The 23,394-nt window shown below is 40.6% G+C and overlaps 1 protein-coding gene across 2 annotated transcripts; it reads right to left on the bottom strand.

Annotated features, from left to right (window-relative positions):
• Positions 1-1,446: 1,446 nt before the first annotated feature.
• Positions 1,447-23,330, bottom strand: CUNH5orf22 (chromosome unknown C5orf22 homolog). 2 transcript variants are annotated; one of them, XM_070040966.1, is made up of 9 exons: positions 23,142-23,330; positions 22,335-22,480; positions 19,705-19,854; positions 16,096-16,522; positions 14,316-14,378; positions 13,847-13,968; positions 11,223-11,289; positions 6,917-7,056; positions 1,447-3,753 (listed from the first exon to the last, which is right to left on the bottom strand). In XM_070040966.1, the coding sequence occupies exons 1-9, from the start codon at positions 23,220-23,222 to the stop codon at positions 3,621-3,623; spliced, it is 1,329 nt and encodes a 442-aa protein (XP_069897067.1). In that variant the 5' UTR covers positions 23,223-23,330; the 3' UTR covers positions 1,447-3,620. The 2 variants fall into 2 exon arrangements, with proteins under 2 accessions (XP_069897067.1, XP_069897068.1); XM_070040967.1 differs by lacking the exon at positions 23,142-23,330 and having other exon boundaries at positions 22,361-22,431.
• Between the last annotated feature and the right edge of the window lie 64 nt (positions 23,331-23,394).

The raw sequence follows: 23,394 nt of genomic DNA, 5'->3' as shown, positions 1-23,394 counted from the left end.
CAGTTAAATGTAAAAAAAAAAATACTCTTAAAATTATTTCAAGTTAGCTGGGTGCTGGTGGCTCACGCCTGTAACGCTTGCTACTCAGGAGACTGACATCTGACGATCATGGCTCAAAGCCAGCCTGGGCAGGAAAGTCCATGAGACTCTTATCTCCAATAAACCACCAGAAAACTGGAAGTGGTGCTGTGGCTCAAGTGGTAGAGTGCTTGCCTTGAGCTGAAGAGCTCAGGGACAGGGCCCCACAACTGACAAAAAAAAAAAAAAAAAAAAAAAATTCAAGTTGACATAGGCAGCTACAAGTCCATATATTGCCCAATAATATAGAAAATGTACAAATAATGGTCTTCCTTGTTTATATACTTGTTTTGTAAATGGCTTCATTTTCAAACTACTGTTAGAATTGTGCTCAAAGCTATTTAAGAATAAAAGCTTCTAAAGAGCCAAGTGCTGGTGGCTCACGCCTGTAATCCTAGCTATTCAGGAGGCTGAGATCTGAGGGTCGCATTCAAAGCCAGCCTTGGGCAGGAAAGTCCAGGAGACTCTTCTCTCCTGGAAGTGGTGCTTTGGCTCAAGTGGTAGAGCACTCGCCAGAAGAGCACAGGGACAGCGCCCAAGGGCAAGCCCACCACTGACCAAAACAATTTCTTTTTTTTCAATTTTGAGAAGTCTAACGTTTCCATCTTTCAATACCTGTACATGTATTTTTTTCACTGGCACTTAGGACACAAATGCAGGATGTCTTGGTTGAGTATCTCCCTATTTGGGATATACAGATACAGTAGGCCCTGAGAGGAGACTTGAGCTGGTACAGCTTCTTTCCAGGCTTTGCCTTTGTTTTAGGGATTTTAGAAAAAACCTTTAAATAAGGTTAACTAGACCTTGGCTCCAACCAGCCCAGTTCCTGAATGGAAAGAATGCCTCTAGGTCCCCTCCCCTTAACAACCTAACCCACCTTGATTGTTGAGTTAAAGACTGACCCATAAAACAGGTTGTAATCTGGCTCCAACTGGCAACACCACGTGCTTACAGTAAACCCTGCCTTTTGCACATGCTTATGGTAAACTCCACCTATTGGCCACCTGTGTGTGCTCTGGTTTGACCATACAATCATTTGTGTTATCCCATTGGTCACCTGCACGTGACCAGGCTCGACCTCATGGATTTTGCCTTTAAAAACCAAAGAATGGGGGCCGCTCGGGGTCGCAGTATTAGCTCCCGAGCCTGTGCTGCGGCCCTGGCCTGTCAGTGTAGGAATCTTTTTAATAAAGTTGCTTCTTTATTAACAACTTGGTTGCGGTGGGCTCTGTCACTCCGGACGACTAGGTGGACTTGCCTGCCAGAACAGGGGTCTTCCTACTACACAGACATAGTTTGCTAATTTGGTTCTTGTAACAAGCAGCAAGTAAATTTCATTCTTCGAAGAGACAATCAGAGGGTTCTTGCAAAGGAATCCTATGCTCTTTTATTTAACCTGAGTTCAAACAAGGATGAGTCACATCAGAATTCATAAGAATCATAAGTAAAATAAAACTTGATTTACAAGTCAGTGACAGAAGAACACATACAATTAGTGCTAGTTTGATTTAAAACTTCAAAACACATCTTTTAATTTCATATAACACCAAACAGAATTTATTCATAGTAGTAATGCATATTTATAGAATCCTAACAAAAATGTCAAACCTTAAAAAATATTGTATAATTTTGCAAGTGTGATTTTTACAGCAACATAAACCACTTTTTTGTATCCAAATGGACAGTTAAAGCAGTTTGGCTTTTTATGACATCAATAAGTGTTTATACTATTCCATGTGGAAATATGTTTGTACAACAAAAATTCACTGGCAAATAGAATCATTGGAAAAGTGGAAGCTCTATTATCTGAGTGGCAATGGTACCCTGTCCTAGAATATCAGTTGGGTGACACTATGATTTGAGCAACATGCAAATCTGCAGGTAGTCATGTGGAAGAGGCCTGAAAGTTATCTGCAATAAATGAAGCTATGTGAAGGCTGAAGACCGCTAGGTATGTTCTTTTTTTCCTTCTATGCCATTTTATCTTTTAAAAGTAAAGAAATAAAGTAGATAGTTTAAAATGATGATTTTTAGACAAAAGGCATAGTGAAGAGTGGAAACCTTCACTTAATTCCTAATATTAGGACTAGCTCAGAAGCCTGATATGGTGGTACTAGGTATAATCCAAACATTAGGAGGCTGAGGTGGGAAGATCTCAATTTGAGACACTGTTTTATTTTATTTTATTTTATGTATATCTTAGGAAGAAGGTCTGACTTTAGTGAGCTGATATAGGACCTCACAGGATTATCACCTTTGTTTGTAAGAAAGGGAACACTGCTACATCCTTTCAAATGGCTTTTTTTTTTTCCAGACAGCTGTTCCTCCAGCCCTAACCACAAGGATCAACTTCAAGCCAGCCTGAATGAATCATCCAACCACTGCTCGAGATGATCTACAGTGACATGCTCAGAGACAGCCTTTCGAGCATTTTCAAACATGCGACATACGACATATGAAGCATGATCTCATGTGCACACATGCTGAAATGTGCCCACCTCTATGTGATAAATATGTCTGAGTCTCCTCAATGAAATTCCCTTACTTTCTTTTATTTGGGAATAGACGTTGTTTTGGGAACCATTCCCTTCTTTGACCTCACAGCTGGGCTTATTTGGTTCAGACTCACCAAGAAGTCAATGGCTGTTTTCAGTTACATTAGGAAGGAGCTGGTGGAAGACAGTTCTGTCCTTGGGTGTGTATGGCAGGCCAGAATTAGAAGTGTAACTTTTTAACTTACTTTTTCATTAAAAAATCGCTTTATCTGAAAAAAACTGTCAACCTGGACTGCCACAAAACGGCATGCAGGAGCTAGTGTGACAACTGATGTCTACAATGACCCCTAGAGGCACAGACCCCTGATTAGTTAAAAAGAAGGGAAGTCTTGTATGGCCAAGTCTGCTCAGTGAGCCTGTTTAATACACACCATGCTGGACCATAAGTGCTAACAGACCATAATCCCAATAGCTCTGGGGGGGATGCAGACTCCCTCTATCATTTTCATGGATTGGTAAGGTTTTGTTTTTTTGGCACTAGCTTTTGAGAACTTTCCTTTCCTATGATGGCTCTAAGAACCTAAGACATATTTATGGTTGTCTTTTCCTCCTTTGCAATACTGCTAACAGCCCATGATTTCCTTCTCATCTGCCTCCCTGTGAGGGCTGGGGGCTTGTGTATTCTGTTCCTTAGTATAGGTAGTTCTTAATAAAATATCCACGAGTTGAACAAACAAATAAATAAATACATCTCATTGAGTCCATTTTGCCTAGGAGGTGGGGAAGAGGAAAAATAACTCTCACAAAAAGAAAGAGGATGATAGATAAGGAATATTTCCATTAATTGGGGCAGTAGTAATCCCCCTCCCCCTCACCTTAGAAACCTGCCATCATTCAAACACTGATAATATTTGTTTAGAGATTCAAAGTAGCTGAAAGATTTCAACCGAAAGTTATAGTAAAAAGTATTCTCTGGAAGACTCATTTGCAACAATGAACACCCCGTTACTTTATATAACTAAAATGGAAGCTAGAGTTCTGGCTGTTTCAAGATGGAGCAGACTCTGCCAAGTATACCAGATGAGTGTCCAGAGTCCCATAGAGAGAGCGCAGCATGCCAAGGACCTTCTCCTGGATGCTGTCAACTTGTTCCGAAGGACAGTACTCATCCAGACTTGACCTGGAACCAAGGAGAGAGAGAGAGAGGAAAACTACACATAAATAGATAAAACCATCCGCGCGGATGTGCTGCGGATCCGTGCATGTGCTGCATTCAATGTGAAACAGGAATGGAGGTGTATGCAATTCACCAGGAATATGAAAACATTTCTAAAAAATGTTAACCGTATGTCAGTGTTATAAATGTGTTCTTTAAGGATCACCAGTCACAGTGATAGACCCAAAAAGAATTGTCCCAGCAAGGAAGAACTTACTTCTGCAGAAGAGTGTGCCATCAGCCAAAAATCTAGCAAGCAAGAGTAGGCCCTTTGCTCTCTCACTTTTCCCTAAGCAGCAGGCCCCACCCCTCTGCTCAGATTGGTTGAACTCCGTTCACCATCTGCTCTCGATTGGCTAGTTTGAATAGGGTAAGATGTATTTACAGTGGCCAACCATTGAAAGATTTCCAAATAAGATTAACAAGTTATCTCAAAACATACCCATACCCTCTGCTATTTCTTAAACAATCAAAGGTGTGTTTCTGAGGTGTGTCTTAATTCCTACTTGGAAAAACCAGTTGACACAAACACCTTACATTTCAAAAGTCCTTCCTTATCCAAAGCAGTTCCTCTTTCCTTTCTTATTTGTGGACAATGTCTTAGCAGATTCATCAACCTGAGTATAGCCATCAAGCCAAAGAATCTTTAAGCAACCCACATTGATAGAAAAGACAGTTATCTCTCTCAGTCCAGTGCATCACATGAATTATGTTCTTTCATGTTCTTGGCAATGCTATAAAACAGGAAGGCCAGGTTAACTTTGATTTCCAACTTGAATGAATGAAGTGCCTAGAAGACTAATAAGGTTTGTCTGTAAGGGCTCCCCCAGAGACGACAGCTGGGAGTGTAAGTCTAAAGAATGGCTGATCTGATTCCTGAACGGGTTCTGCAAGTAATCGCAGCAGAAGGTGGTGAAAGGAAGGAGGTCACTGGGGTGTATGTCCTTGGGGGCTGTATCTTTTCTTGGTCCCTTCCAGTATTCATTTTTCTCTGCTTCCTTGCCTCTGTGGGCCACCAAATCCTTGGAAACTAAATAAATCCTTTAAGTTGCTTCTTTGTTATTGGGTCACAGAGAAACAAAAGACAAACTAATATAAGAGAGAATGACTATTAAAGGAATCTAAAGCCAAGAAAGATTAACCCATGCAAGGTCAAATACCTTGTAAATGCTGGGGATTGGGGTGGAATTCTGTGACGTAAGCCACAGTGTTCCTTCCCCTGGAAGGGGATGTCACTTGGGAAAACAGGGTTTATTACTTTAATGAAATGTGGGCATGTCCTGGGGTTGGGAATGGCACCTGAGGAAGGTGCCATGTGGAGTGGGGCACAGATTTTGAGAACTCACCAAGGAGAACTTGCGAGTTACACTGCTAACTCAAAGTCTCCTGCTAATTATAGCTAGATTAAGACGTGAACTGATTGGTATCAGTCTGGATTGGGGTGAGAAACTCCATTAAGAGGATGGATCAAGAAAAGTGACATAGCAATCTTTTTTGAAGCAAGTGGAATTAGCTGCAGACTCCTTTGAGTAAGTATTTTAGATCTACAGCAATCTGTAAAGCCTCTGACAAACTCATGACCAGGTTACTTTCAGACACAGTAAAAAAATGACTAAGAGCATATTAAATGACGAAATACTAACATATACACACATATAAATATCTACTCAAAGGTCCATTAGTAAAAGATTAGGGAAGTAAGCTTTAACAAACAGGTGTACCTCAATGCTTCCAAACAGATGTCTGATTTCTTTTAAGCATCGTTAGACTAGCCATTGATACTACCCCTAAGACAGCGTTTTGGAAATTTGGAGGTACATTTTGATTGTCAGGACTGGGGTGATGCTGCTCCCATTGCTGGTGGGCAGGGGGTAGTGGGGGGGGGAAGAGGAGAGGTTGGGCTACTGGATGATTGACACTGCCCCATATCCTGCAACATAACTACCCTGTGTCCTTCATACTTTCTAAAGTCCTGAGCACTCATTCACGTTAGAAACTAGTTTAAACATTCTTTCTTTTGTTCTCTGAGATAGAGACTCACTATGTGTAACACCAGCTGGCCTCAAACTCTTGACTCTTTTAATGTCGCCTCCCAAGTGTGAGGATTACAGGTATGCACTACTATGCCTGATTTGGGTTTTAATTTTGTCTGTCTAACATACATGCAAAGTGTTTTTTTTTTAAATGGGTTAAATAAACAGTAATCTGTAATCTTAGCTACTCAGGAGGCTGAGATTTGAGGATCTGTAGTTCAAAGTCAGCCCAGGCAGGAAAGTTGATGAGATGCTTATCTCTAATTAACTAGCCCAAAGCCCAAAGTGGAGTGGTGGCTCAATTGGTGGAGCACTAGCCTTGAGGAAAAAGGCTCAACGACAGAGCCCAGGCCCTGAGTTTAAGCCCTAGGACCTACGTAAAAACAAAAACTAGGGGCTGGGAAGGTGGCTCAGTGGTAGAGTGCTGGCCTTGCATGCATAAGGCCCTGGGTTCGATTTCTCAGCACCACATAAGCAGAAAAAGCCTGAAGTGGCTCGGTGGCTCAAGTGGTAGAGTGCTAGCCTTGAGCTGAAGAGCTGAGGGACAGCACCTAGGGCCAGAGTTTAGGCCCCTAGACTGACAAAAACAAACCACTCCCTCCCCTCAGGAAACGGATTAGATAGCAACTGTATTTTCCAGATGTCTAACTACTCTGTGAATTAAGGTAAGAGTGGATCTCTAATTGAGATCTTTACTAAGAGGTTGTTCAGCTAGAAAAATCCTGTCATCAGCAGTGCCATTTGTGGCACCTGGCCAATGCAACACACAGACATCTGTGTGCACTGGTCACTGTAAGATATTCTACAGGGGAGAACCTGTCGTCTGGCCTTTTCTCATTTCTAGAGGCTGCCTGCTTTCCTCATCATGTGGCCCCATCCTCCTTCAGAGCCAGCAGGCTTCGAGTCTTCCAAGCTCTCTGACTTCTTGCCTCCCTCCTAGTAGGACTCTTGTGATAATGCTGAATCCCCCCTAACAATCCAATATAACACTGCTCAGCACCTTTGAGTTAATCATACCATGAATGCTTTTGCTCCACGTGGTGACATATTCCAGGCTGCAGAGATGAGGACATGATGTGGCCTGCCCTGCTTACCTTGCGATCGTCACAAGGGTAGGCTTGGGTAGATTTTTCAGTAGGTGATAGACAGACTGAACAAGACACTCGATTTCTTGTTCAGTGCTGATGTGGTGAGGAAGTTCTGAGTAATCGCAGGTTAGACCAGCTTGGTGAACCTGAAAAGAACAAAAACAACGTTGACTGTTTATTCTGAGAAGTTTTTTAAGTTATTCTTTTTATTAATTTTTTTGTTTCTGGATTTTTTTTTCCTTGAAAGTATCTAAGTTGCAGGTGTTATCTGTTCTCTAACATTTTAGTAGCATTGGCCTATGTATTGTCTGGGCCTGATGCCTTTCCTAGAAGTTTTTACTACTTCTTTATTTTATAATTAGGGATTCATTAGCTTCTCTCCTCTGCTAGGGCCTGGTGCTCTACTTCTTGAGTTATACCCCTTAGCTCTATCTGTCTACCTAATTACAGACTTCCCTAGGTTTAAAAAGGTGATATAAAACTATATAATAACATAGTCATTTTAATCTTTTTTTGTTGTTGTTGTTGGTCATGGGGCTTGAACTCTGGGCTTGGGCACTGTCCCTCAGCTCTTCAACTCAAGGCTAGCACTCTACTACTTGAGCCACAGTGCTGCTTCTGGTTTTCTGGTTGTTTATTGGAGATAACAGTCTCACAGACTTTCCTGCCTGGGCTGGCTCTGAACTGTAATCCTCAGGTCTTAGCCTCCTGAGTAGCTAGGAGTGCAGGCATGAGCCACCAGTGCCTTGCAATTTTAATCTTTTTATCATGCTATTTTATTTACTTAATGAATGCACTTAGTACTATATTCAAAGTTTTCAGAAGGTAGTAAGAAAAGTGCTAGTGGCTCACACCTGCAGTCATAGCTTACTCAGTAGGCTGAGATCAGAGAATATCAATATGAAACCTGCTGGAGCAGAGAAATTCATGAGATTCCATCTTCTTCAACTAGAAAAATGCTGGACCAGAGGCATGGTACCAATAGTAGGGTACCAGTCACTAGTGAGCAAGCTGAGCAAACGTGGGGCCCTGAGTCCAAGCCCTAGTATTGACACCAAAAAGAAAGAATAGAGTTTTCTTTTCTTTCTTTTGGCCAGTCCTGGGACTTGAACTCTGGGCACTCTCCCTGAGCTTCTTTTTGCTCAAGGCTAGGGCTCTACCACTTGAGCCACAGCACCACTTCTGGCTTTTTCTGGTATGTGGTACTGAGGAATTGAACTCAGGGCTTGATGCATGCTAGGCAAGCACTCTACCACTAAGCCACATTCCCAGACCAAGAATTGAGTTTTCTTCCTGCCTTATTTAATGTGTGTTTATTCTGTGTTATGTACTACTTTGTGTATAACCTAACACTACTTCTCGGTATTTCCATACGTTTTACATGTAAATGAATGGTGTTCTAGTGTTAGCACTAAAGTAAATCTTTCTGAACGCTAGAAGTAGCTCACAGGATGTTTTTTGCAACTTTGGATTTAATGTTTTAATGACCAGAACTCTAATATATCATAGTTTTGGCTTAAGTACATAATACACAGAAACATACTATATTTTATGACTTGCTTTGGATACACACCAAAGATTTAATTGGCAACTATCTGTCAACATATTAAAGTGGTGAGTTCTTCATTTTGGGAGAGGGTGGTGGTGGTGCTGGGGTTTGAACTTGTACTCTCCATGTCTGCTAAGCTCTACCACTTGAGCCATATTCGTAGCCCAGATTCTGCATTTTCTTTTCCACTAAAATGATCAAATAATTCAATGATCTGACATTGTAGCAAGTATGCATCCAGATACATAATCTGTGACTGAGCCCTACCATTTCTTCTCCCCAGATACCAGAGTCTCCCTCTCCCCAACAAATCCAGACACAATGTAACAATGAAGGCACAGCAGCCTGAAGATACAATTCATTGTCTCAAAGCATTTTGAAACCCTGTCTTCTAACTTTTCTTTTTTTTTTTGTTTCCTTTCCCTACCACCTTGCTAGATCTTCCAGACAAGATCTAAACTGTACCTTTATTATTATTTTTAAAAATTTATTTTTATTTTATTGTGAAAATACTGTACAGAGGGGTTACAATTACATGGATAAGATAATGAGTACATTTCTTATCAAGCATTGTAGCCTCCTTATTTGTTTCCCCTTCCCATCCCCCTTCCTCCCCCCCCAATGTAACTTTATTATCCTTTTTTTTTTTTTTTTGGGTCTGATCGTGGGGCCTGAACTCTGGGCCTGGGCGCTGTCTCTCAGCTCTTCTGCTCAAGGCTAGCGCTCGCGCCACTTCCGGCGTTTTTTTCTTTTTGCTTATGTGGTGCTGGGGAATCGAACCTAGGGCTTCATGCATGCAAGGCAAGCGCTCTACCACTGAGCCACCTTCCCAGCCCCCAACTTTATTATTCTTAACAGTACCATTAAAAAAAAAAAAAAGAGTAAGCCTTGTGCTGAACCATGATATTCTTTTGCTGGTATTTTTTTCTGGTCGGTCATGGGGCCTGAACTTTGGGCCTGGGCACTGTCCCTCAGCTCTTCAGCTCAAGGCTAGTGCTCTACCACTTGAGCCACAGCACCACTTGCGGCTTTTTCTGCTTATGTGGTGCTGAGGAATCGAACCCAGGGCCTCATGCATGCAAGGCAAGCACTCTACCACTGAGCCACCTTCCCAGCCCTATGTTTTGTTTTGTTTCATTTTTTAAAATAAGTCAAAGATTTACTCCTTGGCTAGGCATTGTTTTTCTCATACCTGCAATCCTAGCTACTCAGGAGATTGAGATCTGCGGAAAATCCATGAGACTCCCATTTTCAATTAACCACCAGAAAACTGGAAGTGGAGCTGTGGCTCAAGTGGTAGAGTGCTCGCCTTGAGCAAAAAGAGCTCACTGACAGTGCCCAGCCCCTGAGTTCAAGCCCAATGACCGAAAAATATTGTTTTTAGTTCTTAAACATCAGCTCAAATATAGTGGTTTCACTATATTCCACAAAACTGCAGTAAACATGAAAACAATTACAGGATTAAGCAGAGCAGCAGTCTAATAAATAGACACTTGGAAGACTCAGATCTGGAATAAATTCTAAGAAAGAATCCCTTGAACTTTTGTGCTTTTATGACTGGTGGTGTTGGCATTTGAGCTCAGGACTTACACTTGCTAGGCAGGGAAATGTATTCTCTCAGTCCTTTCTTCATTTTTTTTTTTTTTTAAAGGTAGGGCTGAATTTTTTCTAAGGCTACCCCTGGACTGCCCTTCCTAGCTGGGATTATGGACATCCGCTATAATGCTGATGACGGTTTTGTTATCTCCCCCTACTGCCAAGTTGAATCCCACACCTCCTTATCGCTACCTCCCAAAGTGAGTACCACTATGCCTGGCTTTCATTTGAACTTTGTTGTTTTTTGTTTTTTTGGCCGGTTGTGGGCCCTGAACTCTGGGCCTGGGCGCTGTCCCTCAGCTCTTCAGCTCAAGGCTAGCACTCTACCACTTGAGCCATAATGCCACTTCCAGCTTTTTCTGCTTATGTGGTGCAGAGGAATCGAACACAGGGCCTCATACGTGCAAGGCAAGCACTCTACCACGGAGCCAACTTTCCAGCCCCTCATTTGAACTTTTTAAGCTCCAGTTTTTTTTTTCATGTCAAATACTGATTATAATTTCAAAGATTATAAAATGAAAGAAAAAGTTATGATTAAATATACCTTTGGACACAGCATTACACCACAGCTAGTATATACAGTGTAATATTCAAGCCGTGGCTCTCTCCTTTCATTTTATCTTTTGTTTTTTATAATCAGAGATGTTTGGACTTAACTCTTCGTTGGTGAAATAAGACCTGATCATGAAATCATCAGTAACAAAAAATACACAGTATTTTTGCTTCATATAGAAAATAGGAGAAAAAAAATTTTTTTCTGAGAAAACTTTTCCAGCATTTTGGTTTCTTAAATGTTTTTTTTGTTATGTTTTTTCTTCATGATTCATTCAGACACTAAAAAGGCAAACCATCTTAACAAAAAGCACCTATTTTAACCCAGAAATTTGCCTTTATAAAGGGTCAATTTAAAGCCTAGATGGTAGTGGCTCACACCTATAATCCTAGCTACTCAATAGGCCGAGATCTGAGCACTGAGCATGAAGCTAGTCTGAGTGAAAGAAGTGTATAAAACTCTTATGTCCAATTAACCTGAAAAAATCCAGGAGTGGAGGTGGTAGAGCACCAGCCTTGAGTGAAAAAGCTGAAAGAGAGGGAAGAATTCTTAAGTTCAAGTCCCTCCCCCCCCCTCCAATGCCCATGAAGTTATAGTTTAATTATGATAGTTACCATCTCATAGTCTGGCACTTCCATCCGTTTTTTCAAACTCTGTACAAGTGGAAGTAGTGATTCCATTCTGGGAAAAAAGACACCCAGTCAATAAACAGAAAATGACAGTAGCAAGTGACACAGTGCACTTAGCAAGCATGTAACCACGATGACATGCATCCTAGGATGCTTGGGAGATGCAGGTAATTAAGAAATAAATGTTCCCTACAATCTATCCAAAGTTTTTAGTTATTTTTTCTCCTTCCAATGCCAGCTCCCATCTGATCTTCCACTGGTGCAGTCTGCTGAGCCCTCAAGTCTGCTGTGGAGCTTCCTGCGGGGCTGGGAGGGCCGCCTGGGCTGTGCGGCAGGCACGGTGCAGCTCAGAGGAACGTGCCGCTGTCCACAGGCTGCACTGAAGAAGCAGTCTTAGGGTTCCATGCTTAGCTTTGCTGCTGTCGTTCAGGACTTAAGCTTGGTTTGAGACCTCACAAAATCACAAAATAGTAGGTACTTTTCAGCATTTCGAGAAGGGCTTATATCTTGTGACTTACTTCTCTTTCATCATAATTTCAAGAAAGAAGACATTATTTTTAGAACTAGTTCCTTATGCTGAAGAGATAAAGTATTAACTGACTAGTATTTATTGAGGTGGTTAGACTATGATGAATTATTCTTCTATGTCACTGCTTTAATGACAATAATTAAGGCTTTATGATTTTTGCATTTCAGGACTGCTTTTGAATATATTACTTTTAAAAAAGCTGTGTGTGTGTGTGTGTGTGTGTGTGTGTGTGTGTGTGTGTGTGTGTGTGTGTGTGTGTGTGTGTGTGTGTGTGTGTGTGTGTGTGTGTGTGTGTGTGCGCGCGCCAGTCCTGGGGCTTGAACACAGGGCCTGGGTGTTGTCCCTGAGCTTTTCTGCTCAAGGCTAATGCTCTACCATTTAAGCCACAGCTCTATTTCCATTTTTGGTGGTTAACTAGAAATAGGGTCTCAGGAACTTTCCTGCCCCGGTTGGTTTAGAACTGTGATCCACAGCAATGAGAAGTACAAAATGTCATGTCAAAACCAGCTTTACAATGTCGGTGTGGGGGGGAGGGGGGTAAAATTGGGTGGGGGGAGGGGGGAGGCGGGGAAGGGAAGTGAAGGGTAAACAAAGGAGGAGGCTGCAATGCTTGGTAAGAAATGTATGCACTATCCTGCCCATGTAATTGTAGCCCCTCTGTAGGTATGAACAATAACTAGCATATGGCACAATCTTTTAAGTAAAAGCTACAATGAATATTTTGAATAGGTATCTAGCAAAGTGAGTTCTTTCTTGTTAATACATGTCATGTAATCTTCAAATTATGATTCCTCTCTCAAGAGGCAACCACTGTCCCTATTCCTGTACTTCTTCGCAGAGCCAATAACTTCAGTAATCATCCCATGAGAACTCTTGATGACTGCTCAGGTTCTTCTGAAGTCCTAGGATTCCAGCCTTCCATTGATTGTTGCTGTCTCATGACTAACTGTCACATTTATACTATAGTGAAAACAGCCTTAGAGTTTTTATAAAGAGCTACTTCAGGTCTTCTATAAACATGAGAATGTAATGATGACTTTCAGTTTCCAGGCTTTTCGAGTTTACCTGACTTAAAGAATTATATAGAACAAAGTAGCTCTGGGAGTTAACCAATCTTCTTTTATGCCAAGCTCAGTGACAAATTTTGGGCTTTCACTGCTACAGGACTTTTTTCATACTTTAAAGTTAATATTAACAATGTGAGAATTGGACAAATAAATGAACTGATGAAGATTCTGGCCTTTAAATCCTGATTTCATATGTAATAATCAGATTGAAAACAAACTCTTCTACTCATAAGCATTGTTTAAAAATGATACGTAATAATTGTACAATTTCATAGTTGATATTTAGTCATTGTACACATTCACAAAACACAATGTAGTACTTTGCTATATATACATTTGTTACTCTGTGATCAAGGTACTTATCATTTCTTCATTGAGCTATTCTTAGAAAGGAGGCATGTTTCCATATTATAATTTACTTATTACTAGGTTAATTTTTTTTCTTATTCTATTTAGTACAGGGATAGCCCAAGAATTGATCTAGTAGGAAGCAACTGCACAATAACTAAGGCATACCCTTCATGCTGAGACTCTTGGCAGCTTCCTTAAACTCTGGGCCTTGGTTCCCTCATCTATAGAATGGACATAACTACAATAAAACAATAGATGGCTATAAAGAATCTATGAATGGGAAATTCATAATGAACACTTAAAAAAACACTCAATAAATACTACTGTTGGAAAACGGAACATTAAAAATTAATACTGTTTCTTTTTTTTTTTTTTGGGTCCAGTCGTGGGGCCTGAACTCTGGGCCTACGCGCTGTCCCTCAGTTCTTCAGCTCAAGGCTAGCGCTCTACCACTTGAGCCACAGCGCCACTTCCGGCTTTTTTCTTTTTGCTTATGTGGTGCTGAGGACTCGAACCCAGGGCCTCAGGCATGCAAGGCAAGCGCTCTACCCCTGAGCCACCTTCCCAGCCCCCAATCCTGTTTATTTCAAAGCAATTTATCCAACAAACTTGGTTATATATTTAGGATGAAGGGAGAAAAGTCTGGGGGGGGGAGGTCTTACCCAGGATTTGAAGCCCATCTCCGGACAGTTTCTTCATCATCACCATCACACAAATCAGCAAAAGCTGCTTCTAAATCTTCTAATTGATGAATTCGAGTATCAACAATATCTGCTAAATCATCCTTCAAAAACATTGAAATACTGAGATAATATCCTTTCTTAAAGCAAGTGAAATCCTGTTATTATGGTTTAATTAATCCTATAAAAATGATTCCATGTGCCAATTGTGGGCTTTCCCAATAAATACATAAGTGTGCACATACACACACACACACAATTTAGATAGTTCTTTGTGATTCACTCTAATAAGCTATAAGATTTTTTTTTTTTTGTAGTTCGTGGGACTTGAACTCTGGGCCTGGGCGCTGTCCCTCAGCTCTTCAGCTCAAGGCTAGCGCTCTACCACTTGAGCCACAGCGCCACTTTGAATACGTGATATGTAGATAAACCCTGAGGAAACAGTGCATACCTTAGTGGGGTTACTCCCAGGCCTTTGAAACTGGTAAAGTTCTTGTAATATGTTGTGCTCCTCCTGCAAAACAAAATGCACAATCCTAAGGTTAATGTCCTTAAGTGATCCACCTTTGACAGAAAATATCTTAGACAATATTCAGATTTGTCTGGGAGAATCAGGCAAAATGTTCAGATTTTCATTATGAAGATTATTTTCCTTAGGGCAAGTCTGTCTATCTGGGCATATCAATAAAATATGAAAATCAGGTATGGAAGAAGACTAGCTGGCTAAAGGAGTGTGAGATGAAAGTACTGCTAATAATATCTCATTATATAAATGGCTCTAAATAGATTTTAGACATTTCTCGGAGATATACATGTCTTTGAGGAGAACAGTAAACTCCAAGTTCACTGTACAGCCAATTCTCTAGAAATAGAACTCTGGAGCACAAAGGCAATCCTGGAGGCAGACTGACAGACACAGAACTTGGATAAGACTCCATGCAAGAGAAAGATGCTATCCCTAGACTCTAGGAACATAGCTAGGTGAATCCATTATACAATGGATGTATTTGGCCCCAATAATCTTACTAAGACTTCTGCCAGGAAAAAGTTATTCCCAAGAGTTATATATATGTATATGTATATATATATATATATATATATATACATATATATGTATATATATATATACATATGTGTATGCATTATATATATGCATATATATATACATATACACACATATATATACATACACTTTTTTCCCCCTAGTCCTGGGGCTTGAACTCAGGCCTGGGCGCTATCCCTGAGCCTCTCTGCTCAAGGCTAGCACTCTACCACTTGAGCCACAGCACTACTTCCAGCCTTTTCTGTGTATGTGGTACTAAGGAATTGAACCCAGGGCTTCAGGCATGCTAGGCAAGCACTCTACCACTAAGCCACATTCCCAGTCGACTAGAGTTAAAATTTATTACTCATAATGATGTGGCGCTGTCCTCAATGCTTTATGATCAAAACCATCCCAAGGGATGGGTTTGATTAAGTGATTAATATTACAGTGTTGGGGATTGACTGCATGCTAGGTAAGTGCTATAAAACAGTGGTATAGTCCCAGTCTGCTGGCTATGATGATCATTCTCACTTTATGTGAAGAAACTGCAGGTCAGAAAGGTTAAGTAACTTTCCTAAGATTATAAAGCTAATAAGCAATAGATGGAACAAGGAGAATTTAACTATTATATTTTTATAACATTAAAAACATAGCTATTAAATTATAATATAAGTAAAGTATCCTTTAAAATGCTTAGAACTAGAAGAACATCAGATTTGGGAATTTTCTAGACTTAGGAATCTTTGTAGAGACTTTACTGGTGCATTTTATGGAGTCCCCAAATTTAGATTTTGGATTTTTTCTGGAGTAGGAAAGCTTAGCCTGAATATTAATTTTTCTTTCTTTTTTGTGCCAGGCCTGGGCACTACCATTAGCTTTTTTACTCAAGGCTGGCACCATACCATTGAGATACCTTCACTTATGGCTATTGCCATGGGGTCATTAATTGGTGAGTCTCTGCTTGAGCTGGCTTTGAACTTTGAGCCTCAGGTATCAGCCTTCTGAGTAGCTAGGATTAAGGTGCGAGCTAATTTTTTCTTAAAGGAGAAAATGTGATAGAATGTGGCTTCTAAAACCTAAAGCAAGTAACTCTCAGACTATTTGCAGAAGGCTTGCTAGCTCTCATCTAGAAAAATGCCATATAATGCTCAAGCTCCCTGCTTTCAAAGTCCCTTCCCTTATTTACCTGAGTAAACATTTCTTTGAAGGGATTCTTGACAGAAAAAAAGTCTAAGTCAATATCTAAAACAAAAGCATCTCCTTGCTGTAGGACCTGCAGGATGTCCCCCGTGCTCGCTGTACTTTGGCAATGCTGACTTTCAGAAACACATGAACACGACGGCTCTTGACTAGACTGGCCGTTCTGTGTTGCTGTGTCCTTTCCTGGCTCTTCTGACTGACAATTGCGGTCTGAAGAGGCAGCGTGCTCTGTGTCTTCCAGGGCTAGCTTGGGCTTCTTGGCAAAAGATTCTGTAGCCTTTCCACCATGGTTGTTACAGAGTCTATCAGGTTTCACCATAATCACATCCAGCTGTAATGGCCTGTGGTTCTCTAGCTGGTCTTCAGGGACATAGAGTCCGTCACTTAGGAAGTAATGATCTGTACTTGTAACCCTGGAACAGAAGAAAAAACTGTTTTAAGGAAGCTGGCATTTCATTATGACACTGCTGAAAGCTAAGAAATCAACTTACCTGACAAAACTGTCTTTAACACTTGGGTCTTCCTATTCTGTAAACAGCATTTGTCAGATCTGGCTACTTGAATAAGTGCTGGCTGGCCCAGTGGCTGGGCTGGGTAGGGCAGGGCAGGGCAGGGCAGGAGCCCTCTCCCCCTCTCTCTGCTCACTGACATGAAAGTATGGATAGTAGCAAGTTACCCTGGATGAGGACTTTAGAGATGGAAGAACATAAACCCTAGGATTTCCTATTTCCCTTTGTAGATCTGCCACACAGGCCTGGACTGTTTGGGAATGATCTCAAATATCAGAAAGAAAGCAATTGTCTTGTTTGGGCCAAGTTTGGGCTTTGGTTTCTCCCAATCGATACTTTATTAAAAAAAAATCAAGTACAACTAGAAATAAATTTTCTTTAATAGATGTTCCTCTGACATAGTTCAAAGGATTGTTGAAGCATATAACCACAATTTTTAACATGGGCAGCAACTTAAAAACATCCATACACTTGTAGGGTGCATTTTGTAAGTTGTAGATTTCTTTCTTTTTTTTTTTAAGAGATAGGGTGTCACTAGCACATGTAGGCCTTCAACTTCTGGGGCTTGACCACACCCAGCCTGGATTTGACTCTAGACTTATTAGAATGTTCTCAGTTTTTCAACTATATTATGCTTTGCTAAGCACTTAATAACAGCACATCAGATACTTCCCAAAAGATTAATGACACAATGAAAATAATGTGTAAGCTTATTAAAATCTGTGCAATCTGAAAGAGACAAAGACTGTATCTTCTGCCTAAATGTATTAACTTCCTTCCTTCTTTCCTACTTTCCTTCCTTCCTTCCTTCCTTTCCTTTTTCCTTTCCTACCTCTCTCCCTCCCTCCTTCTCGCCTTTTACTTCCCTCCCTACCTCTCTTGTTACCTTTGTTCTTCTTTCTCTCTCTCTTTTGGCTATACTGGGGTTTTATGTCCAAGGCCTCACAATAACTAGGCAGGTACTCTACCTACCAACTGAGCCACACTGCAGCCCTAAATTTATATTTTTTAATAATGGAAGGTTTACCATGTTCTTACTTATTATAAGCACACACATAATCTCAGACTGCCTGTCTAAATTCACTGTGTCTCCCCCATAAATTTTTACTAAATTTTTACTTGAAGGGTTAACTAAAAGCATGAGAAAATAAAAATCTCTTCAATTGTCACCACAAATTGAGTTTCAAATGTCTGTTAGATCATACAAAATTATATGACTTTGCAGGTTAAATTAAGTCTTCTCATTTAAGTACTGAAATCCACTCTTTCATAGAGACCAGTGTTATGTACAACAATTATTATATGTTGGATTCTAATTACTCCTTTCAAATTATTTAATAAAGAAATACAATGTTCATATACAAAAGAAAGATATTTGTGCAAATGAAGTGAACTATACTACCAAAGTTTAGAGAATTATTAAAATTAAATCACAAATAAAACATTATTTTCAGTGAGAGACTATTATATTTTATTTTCAATGTATTTTAATCTTATCCCATTATCCTTTAGGTTCTAGAAAGCTGTGGTTACATTGCTTAAAATATTCATACCAGGGGCTGGGAAGGCGGCTCAGTGGTAGAGCGCTTGCCTTGCATGCATGAGGCCCTGGGTTTGATTCCTCAGCACCCCATAAGCAAAAAGAAAAAAGCCGGAAGTGGCGCTGTGGCTCAAGTGGTAGAGTGCTAGCCTTGAGTTGAAGACCTGAGGGACAGCGCCCAGGCCCAGAGTTCAGGCCCCACGACCGGACCCAAAAAAAAATAAAAGAAATTCATCCCAGCTGGGTGCCAGGGCTTATACCTAGAACCGTAGCTACTCAAAAGGCTGAGAACTGAGGATTTGTGGTTTGAAGCCAGCCTGGGCAGGAAAGTTTGTGAGACTCTTATCTCTAATAAACTACTAAAAAAGCCAGAAGTGGAGCCGTAGTTCAAGTGGTAGAGCACTAGCCTTGAGGAAAAATGCTCAGGGACAGTGCCTAGGCCCTGACTTCAAGCTCCAGGACTAGCATGTCCCCCCGCCCCCTTCCCCCCAACCCCGCAATTTATCCTATACAAGAGAATCTGGAAAGTTAACAATAGGTATTTCTAAAGACACTACAGCATTACAAGCACAGAGAATACTGGCTAAATATACAACAAAAACAGATGTACAAGTAACTTAAGACAGAGGATTTTTTGTTTTTGTGCCAGTAATGGGTGTTGAACTCAAGGCCTAGGTATTGTCCCTTAGCTTTTTGACTCAAGGCTAGCATAGCATCATTGTAGCCACAACTCTACTTCTGTTATCTTATTTTATTTTTTTGGTTGGTAATTGGAAATAAGAGCCTTAGGGACTTTTCAGCCCAGGCTGGCTCTGGCTTTGAACTATGATACTCAGATCTCAGCTTCCAGAGTTGCTAGGATCACAGGAGTGAGCCACCAGTTCACTCAGAGGATTCAGAGGATTTGATAATAACTTGGGTTAAGTACTCCAAACTTGGGGTGGGGGAGTTGGAGAGGAGTTGGGAAGGTGGGGAGGATGGTAGGGATGGTTGGGGAAAAACAAAGGAGGGGTAACAATGTTCAATAGGAAATGTACTCATTCCCTTATTCATGTAACTGCAACCCCTCTGTACAATATTTTTACATAAAAAATATAAAAAAGTACTCCAAACTAATTATATTTATGAAATTAAAATCGAAAACCTCCCTATTTACTTGTTGGAAATATTAGAAGAAAAGCAGTGAGACATTTCATTGTCTCATTCCTCATTGTGAAATTCAATACACAACAGTTAGGTTAGAGGGCAATAGGAAAATGTCCTATTGAATATATAAATGTACAAGGTATTTCAATGACTTAATGGAGTCTAATTTCCAGAAGATGAAGATCATATTACTAAAAAAAACAATTAATCAGAAACAAAATATAAATGAAAGAGGTCAAGAGCTGAAAATGTGTTCTGGTGTTTCAAGAACCTATTTTAAAGGAGTGAGGTTTTAATCTGACCTTATTTGTATACAGGGATATTTACAATGTTATTACATTACAGGAGCCCAAAGATAAATGTATTCAGCCCTTTTCATACTTAACTACGAGGAAATTACCTGATTGTTGTGGTAGAAATGTCTTTCCCTACTAAAAAGTGGTGTTTGCCTTCTGCCATTTGCTGAGCCCATGTGGGATGAAACCATATTACGTGAGAAAAATGGCCAGCATAAACTGCAGGCATAATCCAATTTTCAATACTTAACTCTCTGCAAAAGAAATAGAGAAGAAACATCAGAATTATTAGAGAGTGCTTCCCTTTCCTCCCCAATATCCTTTCATCTACTTGAGGAGGCTCCTGAGACTTTTTCACAGAGTGATCGCTAGGTTAATACTATTTTCATGAAGATGTCATTTTCTCTCCACTGTGTTAGTATTTGCACTGACTGTAGAAAAACACTGGTGGGCTCATGTCCTAGGCAGCACCAACCCCACGGGAGTCATTTTATGCTTCACTGAGAAATACTAGCCAAAAAAAAGTTTCATTGCAGAATTTCCTTAAGGTATTCATTCTTGATTCTAAATATACACTTAAACACATTTTCTGTCACACAAAAAGGAAATGTACAGAAAGCACTTCTGCTGTGCACCATGAACAAAAAGGCAGTTCAAGGAAAGGCATGTGTGACTGACTTGAGCTGAGCACCACTCTCTTGTAAGGAATAGTGACTATATAGTTACTTAGACTTAAAGTTGAATTGTTGGATTTCATATTTCAACTAAACTTATTGAAGAAACTATCACTTGTCAAGTGTTGGTATAGGATCAAATAATATTCAGCTATCTGAAAAGGCTATAACAACACGCTTTCCATTTCCAATCTTAAGTTATAAGAGCTTGAATTTTCATCATATACATCAACCAAAACAACATAATCAACATATTGGATATGGCTAGGAGAACCAAGTTGTCTCCCATATAAAATAACAAAGATATTTGCAATAAGCAATGTTATTCTTCCCACTAGTTTGTTTTGCAACATATTATCATTGCAGTATCATTTTCCTTATATTCCTTTTCTTTTTACAATATTTTAAACAATTATTACTTTAACTCCATATAACAAAGACAATATAACCTATATTAAACATCAACTTGAATTTTAAGATTACAAAGGAGGCTGGGGAATGTGGCTTGGTGGTAGAGTGCTTGTTAGCATGCATGAAGCCCTGGGTTCAATTCCTCAGTACCACATAAACAGAAAAAGCCAGAGGTAGTGCTGTGGTTCAAGTGATAGAGTGCTAACCTTGAGCAAAAGAAGCTCAGGGACAAAGTGCCCAGACCCTGAGTTCAAGCCCCAGGACTGGGGGAAAAAAAAAATAAAAAGATTACAAAGGAATCATGAGGCTAAAAAATTTAAGAACCATTATTCAAGGACCAATTACAGTATTTTATAGTATTTTAAAAAATTTGTCCTTTATAGTATTTAAAAAAATATTTTCATTATGTTTAAGTAGCTGCACAAAGAGGTTACCATTGAAATCAGTTTCTATAAGTACAATGCATCTTAATCAATGTCACCACTTTCATAATTTCTCCCATCTTTCCTAAGCAATCTCCTCCCCTCATACTTTACATTCCTTTTTAACTTCTAAAATACAGAAAGTCTCAATATAGAAGAGTAGGACAATGGCAGAGCAGTCACATTTCTTTAGGAATTAATTAATTAATAAATGATTAAGAACCTCCAATTCAGTTGGAGGTTTTGGAAAAAGAAATGCAATAGATTACAAGTAATCTAATAACACTGTATAGAAGTGACAGTGACAGTTTCAGGGAACTTCATTGCAGAAAAGCAGCAGGATGTTGTTATGTAGAACTCTATTAGTTACAATCTTTCCTAGAGGACAGACGATGAATGATTCATTTTGATTCTATAAAACTGTAAATCAACAGGAGTTTGGCCCTGAAGAGGAACTGAGGCAGGACTCCATACTGAAAAGAAAAATATACAAATTAGGGATGTGTTGCTAATACAACTGTGCTTAGCATCTTTTTTTCTACTTTAGTTTCAGATTTAAAGGAAAGAGCAAGGGAAAACTTATTTAGATTACACAGTACTGGGGTTTCAATTCAGGGCCTCAAATTTGTTAGGCTGGTACTCTACCACTTCAGCCATCCTCCAGCCCTGCTATGGTGGCTATTTTAGAGATGGAGTCTAGTAGACTTTTCTGCCATGGCTGTCACCTTCTGAGTAGCTAATATTACAGGCATGAGCTTGACTGTCAGATTAGTTTTGAAGTTTCTTCTAAAATTCTACATTCTAAGTTAGAGGTCAGCAACACAGATGTTACTGTTTTTCTTGTTTTGTTGGAACTCAGACATATGGCCAGAAAACCTTACCATGTTTACTGTCTGGATTTATTTTAACCTTCCCTTGAAAAAGGTTTTTAATATGTGGTCATACGGCAATACGAAATGGCCTTGACCTCACCATGTAGCCCAGGTTGACTTCAAATTTGAGATTTTCCTGCTCCACCATCCTGAGTGCTAGAATTACAGCTATGAGCCACCATGGCTGGTTCCTATGTAGCCCAAAGAAAGAGTTTGTCAATATTGCTCTAAATAAAATCAGGAAGGAAAACATAAACCCATGAGCTTAGCAAGTTTAATTCCCTTAATTATTCTACTATACGTTGTATTTTAAATATATGAAAAACTGCTAACAACAACAACAAAATCATATTACCCAAAGAGTGTTTCCTTATCAAATACCGTGTCTGCTGGCATATTCACAGGAATAAGAAGGTCTGGATGTGAGTCAAAATGTAAAAATCTTATATTACTTGCAGGAAGATGCTTTGAGCCTATGGCTCGGTATATAAAAGGCAGAACCTGTAAGAGACAGACACACATTCAGATGTGGCGCCGAAACCACGAACAAATATTCCAAGTGTATAATGTTAAGTAAAACGCCACATATATGAAGCATGCTAAATTGTAAAAAAGTGGAAAGTACCGAATTCTACTGTGCAAGAAAATGCATCAGGACTAAGAACACCTAGTCAAGGCCCATGACTAGCTGCATGTTCAAGGCTCCCTGGATTCCTTCCTTCCTTCCTTCTTCTTTCCCTCTCTCTCTTTTTTCCTGGTCATCTTCCTTTTACACGGCTTATTCACCCTACTTTTAAACCAATTTCTTAGGTCCACGGGTCTCTCTTCTTGGCATCCAGAAGTCTAGACGAAGGACCAACTGCCCTGCTATGAAGCAGCCACAAACCCCTTTCACGGTTCATAAACGTCGGGCTTCTAGTCAAAAGATGGGAAGACGGTGTGTTCTGGGGTTCCTGTCCCTATGGCCACTGCTGGGAGCTGAGGACAGAGATGCCGAGGGGGGGCGGGGAGGGCCTAGGACCCTGAGCTCCGCAGACAAGAGGTTTCTTGGGGTACTGGGAATCGAACCCAGGACTGCAGCGCGCTAGGCAAGCGCTCTGCCACGGACGTCCTCCACCTCCCGGACTCCGGGGGATTCGGCCCCGGGGAGAAGCCCGCTCACCTCCTGGTGATCCTCCACCACCCAAACCGGGAGCTCGGGATAGCGCCGGAGGCGAGCGCCCTCTCCCGTGGAGTCACTCATGTCTGGGCGCCCGCCGGTCGGCTGGGCCCGGTGCCGGCAGCGCCCAGCGCGGACCCCGGGAGGCTCAGGCCGCGGCCCGCCGCCTTCTCCCGGCGGAAACGCGCGCTCACCCGGTTGCGCTTCCGGATTGGAAGATGTCAGCGTAAGGGAGGGGGCGGGCGTCAGAAGTTCC

The sequence above is a fragment of the Dipodomys merriami genome, unplaced genomic scaffold (assembly GCF_024711535.1).
Source record: "Dipodomys merriami isolate MVZ:Mamm:240054 unplaced genomic scaffold, mDipMer1.0.p SCAF_30, whole genome shotgun sequence".
Lineage (NCBI taxonomy): Eukaryota > Metazoa > Chordata > Mammalia > Rodentia > Heteromyidae > Dipodomys > Dipodomys merriami.
This window is presented reverse-complemented; position numbering and strand designations above follow the sequence as displayed.

Coding starts and splice junctions, on each gene's coding strand:
- CUNH5orf22 (XM_070040966.1), bottom strand. CDS start 23,222: ATGAGTGACTCCACGGGAGAGGGCGCTCGCCTCCGGCGCTATCCCGAG. Junction 16,523..19,704: donor ATTTCTACCACAACAATCAG/GTAATTTCCTCG, acceptor CTTCTGTTCCAG/GGTTACAAGTACAGATCATT. Junction 11,290..13,846: donor AGATGGGCTTCAAATCCTGG/GTAAGACCTCCC, acceptor CTTTTTTCCCAG/AATGGAATCACTACTTCCAC.